The 5,550-nt window shown below is 37.1% G+C and overlaps 2 protein-coding genes across 2 annotated transcripts in view; both read right to left on the minus strand.

Annotated features, from left to right (window-relative positions):
* LOC119583447 overlaps positions 1-3,564 on the minus strand; it is a 5,844-nt gene extending 2,280 nt beyond the window's left edge. Inside the window, exons 1-5 of the mRNA XM_037931932.1 lie at positions 3,426-3,564; positions 1,910-1,987; positions 1,267-1,362; positions 817-1,073; positions 1-238 (exon numbers count right to left, since the gene is read on the minus strand). The exon at positions 1-238 is cut by the window's left edge and continues 2,280 nt beyond it. Of these exons, the coding sequence (XP_037787860.1) occupies positions 1-238; positions 817-1,073; positions 1,267-1,362; positions 1,910-1,987; positions 3,426-3,524 (768 nt within the window). The 5' untranslated portion in view covers positions 3,525-3,564. The remainder of the gene's footprint in view (positions 239-816; positions 1,074-1,266; positions 1,363-1,909; positions 1,988-3,425) is intronic.
* A 1,314-nt stretch (positions 3,565-4,878) lies between these two features.
* Positions 4,879-5,550, minus strand: LOC119583877. The gene is made up of 2 exons (XM_037932601.1): positions 5,480-5,550; positions 4,879-5,375 (listed from the first exon to the last, which is right to left on the minus strand). Exon 2 carries the CDS (start codon positions 5,323-5,325, stop codon positions 4,879-4,881), a length of 447 nt encoding a protein of 148 aa, XP_037788529.1. The 5' UTR covers positions 5,326-5,375; positions 5,480-5,550.

Below are 5,550 nucleotides of genomic sequence, written 5' to 3' on the forward strand. Positions count from 1 at the left end.
TGAGTCCATCCCGTAGCTGTATTTCCAGCTTGTGCAGGTACGCTCGCTAAATTCATGTAGCCAGGACCTGATGTCTTCCAACGTTGTTATTGTACTATCAATCTCTAAGTTGAGTCCGGGAATGTTGTTGTCTGACATATAATCACATGTAATCACTTTGTGGTTATATATGGTAGGTAACATATTTTCTATCAGGTCCCTTGACAGCCTCATTTTTGTCTGGAGACAATCCAGTACTCTGCAAATCAAAATAATTTCAAATTAGTATACATATGTGACACATGAAAATATGTTATATCTTTAACTTTCATCCTCCTCTGCATAAATACTGGATGCATATACATATACATATACATATACATATACATATACACACACATGTGTGTGTTTAGATGTGTGCTTGTATATGTATGTGTGTGTGTGTGTGTGTGTGTGTGTGTGTGTGTGTGTGTGTGTGTGTGTGTGTGTGTGTGTGTGTGTGTGCTGTGTGTGTGTGTGTTGTGTGTGTGTGTGCATGTGTGTGTGTGTGTGATGTGTGTGTGTGTGTGTGTGCATGTGTGTGTGTGTGTGTGCATGTGTGTGTGTGTGTGTGTGTGTGTGTGTGGTGTGCATGTTGGTGTGTGTGTGGTGGATGTGTGTATGTGTGTGTGTGCATGTGTGTGTGTGTGTGTGTGTGCATGTGTGTGTGTGTGTGTGTGCATGTGTGTGTGTGTGTGCATGTGTGTGTGTGTGTGTGCATGTGTGTGTGTGTGTGCATGTGTGTCTGCGTGTATGTGTGCGCACGTGTGCATGTACATACACTCTGATTATACTTACAAGGTTTCTTTCTTTTTTTCAAGCATGTGTGAATTCCCTGTGCTGTTTGGCTGAATATGAGGATGGTTCAAGTGGCTTATAGGTTTTGGACTCAAGAGACGCTTGTGGAGCTCTGAACGGTCTAAAGTTCCTATAGATGTTGATGCTGATGTTTCATTGCTGGCACCATTAGGAAGAGGGTAAATTACCTGATTTTCAACATTCTCATCAGCTCCAAACACCTCTTCTTTATATATAACTTCTTGTTTGATAAAAACCTGCAAAGTAAAATTACCAAAAGCAAACTGAATAAACACATCACAATTACTATTATATATATATGGATAGATATAATCAATTGCTATAAGAAAATATGAAAAAGAGTTATACTGCCAACCAAAGTTTTTTTTTATAGTAATAATGATGATATATCAATGTAATTCACCCATTATATCTAGTTTACTGTCTTACTTGATCATCTGCATGCTCCAGAGTATGAGTTACATCAGGAGGTTCTTCTTTAACCCATGCTGGACAGGTGTAGCTACCACTTGATGGACTGCTGCCCTGAAACACAGAGGAGACATCTACATTACTGCACTCCACTTGTACTTGCTCGCTCTCCTTCTCACTCTCTCACCAAATACTGAAAAAAAGTATGCTGGAGTCCTGTCAAACCTCTCTATTCTATATAGTTTATGCTGACGAATTATATAAGAAACAGTATAATATAAATAGAGTGGCCAAATGTTGAAACATGCATAGCCTTAACCTACAGGTTCTATAGGGCAGCACTTTCCCCTATGTGCTACAAATAGTTAGGGCCCTAATCACTTCAACACCATAGAAGTTTGAGCTCCTGAACATTAGAATACTGAGCCTTGTGGGAAGTAACCCTTTCATTCTGAGCAAAAATATGAAGGCAGCTAAAATCAGAAATAACCAGAGGCCACCCTTTTTGTTTATGAATTAATACTCTCTATACACTAAGCATACAGATTACTGTGCAAAAGCTGATTAATTAACCATAATAAAAGAAAACAAGGTTTTCATACATAATCCATATTGTGTCTTTACATGCTCTCTAAATAAAATAAGACTACATTAAACTTACGGCAAATTCATCTCCTTTTAGCCTCTTGGCTTGTAGTTCACTTTTATGTTTAACACTTGCATGATCTTGCTCCAGTTCCTTAAAGTAAAAGAGTGGCTTATTAGGCATATCAGTTGCATGCTACATAAAAGATAAAAATAAAGAAAGAAAGAAAGAGAAAAAACATTAGCTTTATCAATCAATAACATGGCTATCTTTGAAAGAAAACTCGAATCCTTTCTTGATGTGAGTTCTGATAGTAGTGTACATAATGTGAAGGTTTCTTTTTCTGTGAAGCTAAGGAAGTAACAGAAAATTGCAAATGTAATAACACTTTATGAAACTTATTTCAAACTTCATCACTCCTCTAATGGAAGAGGTTTACTACAGAAAGGAAAGGAAAGGAAAGAAAGAAAAAAAAAAGCACTATAAAGATATATCAGACCATTATTACCAATGGTATTGAATAGTGGAGCATATGCAAAACATTTTCAATTAAATATATGGTACTGGGAAACTCAATAGCTGTGTGATTTTTACTGTAATGTATATCCCAACATAAAAAGTAATGCTGTTCATGATCTACTATCAGACTATGGTAATCATACCTTATATTATTATTATTATTATTATCCAAAAAAAAAAAAAAAATCAATATAGAAAGAAGGTAGCTCCCCAAAATATGATGATGTTGATCATTGTACTGGAGTGACAGGTAACCATCTGGAGAAAGGTTTGGATAGGTGAGAATTAGGTCCTTAATATTTTTTGCAATAACTACAATTTACATTTCTGACAAGACAAAGAACTAAAGAGATTCTTAAAGGTTGGTGAGTTCATCAGACTTTTGCTATGTAAGCCTCTTATGAGTAAAGTGATGGAGATCTGTTTACTTATTTAAAGTTATATTTTGTTCATAAGTACCAGATTTATTTCTATTTATAAATTGTAATACATAACCCAATGCCATCAGGGATGGTATGTGTGTACATACCATGTCCTACTGTGAGCTTAGCTTATTAATTGTATTTATACATAGATGGCTCTACAGGTAATCAGTCACCAAGGAGTTAATTACTAATGCTACCCACCTCAGCTGTTTATCCTTTTCATTGATTTTTGGAAACATTTTTTATTCTATATTGCTATTATTATTGTTACTAACATAGTAACAATAATTGTATATATTGCTATTATTATTGTTCGTAACATTGTAATAATTACAATGTCAATAGTTATAACAGCATCATAATTAATCACATTAGTGAAAAAAAAAAAAAAAAAAAAAAAAAAAAAAAAAATCCTAAAAACTCATGGAAAGGAGAAATCTGGCGAGGTCACAAGGTCTACTAATTGACACCTTGATGGCTTTGCCCTTGTGGAGCCATCTATGTGTAAATACATTTCACAAAACAATACTGCAGTGAATATTAAATATTCCTGGTAGCATTGGGAAGATATCTAAATGTGAGGGGGTAATTTACTCCTCATTAATGAGTGAACAGACCACATGACATTGCTGTGGTCTAACCCAAACCTTTAAATTTCTAGCCTTCCTTCTTTTGGACTTGGACCTGGTGGCATAAGGTGTCCAAACTGTCTTACTTGCTGATCTGGCGGTATCATCACCTGACATTGGGTCTGCCTGAGAACTGAAAAATACATGTTCATATTATCCATACCTAACATATTTGTTTATTCATGAATATAACAAAATGATTGACTGAGTAAAGCTTTTCCTACCAATCCAATAATATCCTTAATATTTTGTTTTATATCACATATATATTTTTTTTATATCTTCCTTTTTTGAAATCTGCACAAGAAATGTCAGAGATGAAGTGTCTCAGATTTCAGCTAGGTATCCATTCTAACATGAAAGCCTGATTGTTAAATAGTGAACTGTACCATGCTTTGTGTATTCATATACACTAAATTAAGTAACTCCAAAGCCCCTTCTGCAACAACTACATTTCCGTGTTAAATATATAATATAAATTAATGTGTGAAGTATAATACCACACCTTCCTCTCAAAAGTCTCAGGTCATCAACATTCTATGGCTTTCAGACTAACATTTACACATCAGTCTTGTTCAGTCAACCTCAAGTTACTTTTGAGTTATGCATTTAAAGTCAGGTATAGGTGGCAGACACAGCATATCACAAAACAGTATGTTATTAAATATCATTAGAATCCTCTGGAAGGGACACACACATACACACACACACACACACACACACACACACACACACACACACACTCACACTCACACTCACACTCACACTCACACTCACACTCACACTCACACTCACACTCACACACACTCACACTCACACTCACACTCACACTCACAGTCACACTCATAATTTTTCACACTCACTTGAAATTCTACTTCCTATTACAGCTAGAACTAGATCTTGAAATCACCAAATTCAATAATAATATCTGTCTATTTTCATTAATTTTATCAATCTATTGAAATTTTTTCCTTATAGATAGGAAACCTAAGATACGTAAATGCATTCATACTTTTAATGAATCTTTCTTTAATATTTATCCAAATTGATCATCCTAATGGCACAGGTGTGTCCTTTTACGGTACTGATGTTGTCTTTAACCAATGACTTTGGCTATGAATTTGGGGTCGGGATCCATCCTTTTTCTCGTCCATGAAACCGAGAATCGATCGTACCAAGCGTCCAGGTAGACCGGGTGGCTTTTAGGCTGTGTTTTGTCTTGGTATTGGTAACTTGGCATGATAGGGACCTTTTGCAAGACACTCCTTCTTTTCTCAGTAGCCTTGGACGATTCGTACAAGTCTGGGTCCAGGGTAGTGCCCTAGGGGGGTAGGACTTTTTCTGTTTTTCTTGCTTTCGGTTATGGAACTGTATGTAGGAGCCTTGCAGACTCTTAACATCTAGTAACGCGCCTCTGTTAAGTTCTTGTGTCTTGTTGGTCCGTGGCTATAGTGAGGCCTTGGCCATCATTTCACTGCTTGCATATGGCATGAATATTTAGAAAGGCGATGGAACAGACCTTAATAGAAACATTATTAACCACCACTGTGTAAGTTTTTCCTTGCTTCTTTCTAGCTTCCCTCCCCTTCACTTTAAGCCTTGGAATTTCCTCAGTGTGCACCCTGGCGTTAATATACTCTGACTGAAGGTCACGGCTTTCCAATGCCCAATATGCCTTAAATAAACTGTTAACATTCACCACCCCAACTTTTCCGTAACACTTGTTCTTACAGGTACATGCCGGACCTACTCTCTTCCCCTCTACAGCAGCCCCGGACTTGTCGACATAGTCCTCATCACTGTCTCTTTTGGCCTTCTGTCTCTTTTCCTGGGACTTTAACCAAGTCTCGGACCTTCTTTTGCGTGTGGACAAGAGGGGCGGTGTGTGGGCCTCATCCTTGATGGTATTGCTCGCCATGACACCGAGTAGACCGACGCTCTTCAACACATACAACACAGTGCTTCCCCCTGTAGAAAACACGCGTAATTCATTTTTCTTTCTTGGGGTAGCGCATTCGACCCTTGTTCACGAGAAGCCTCGTTTGTTATTACTCGCTGATACTATGTTTTACTAACTTACTGTTGTTTTTATAGTTTACTTTAGTTGTTTACGTTGAGACTGACGCTTCCATTGGTGCTCTTG

This window comes from Penaeus monodon, chromosome 17, assembly GCF_015228065.2.
Source record: "Penaeus monodon isolate SGIC_2016 chromosome 17, NSTDA_Pmon_1, whole genome shotgun sequence".
NCBI classification, from domain to species: domain Eukaryota; kingdom Metazoa; phylum Arthropoda; class Malacostraca; order Decapoda; family Penaeidae; genus Penaeus; species Penaeus monodon.

Coding starts and splice junctions, on each gene's coding strand:
- LOC119583877 (XM_037932601.1), bottom strand. CDS start 5,325: ATGGCGAGCAATACCATCAAGGATGAGGCCCACACACCGCCCCTCTTG.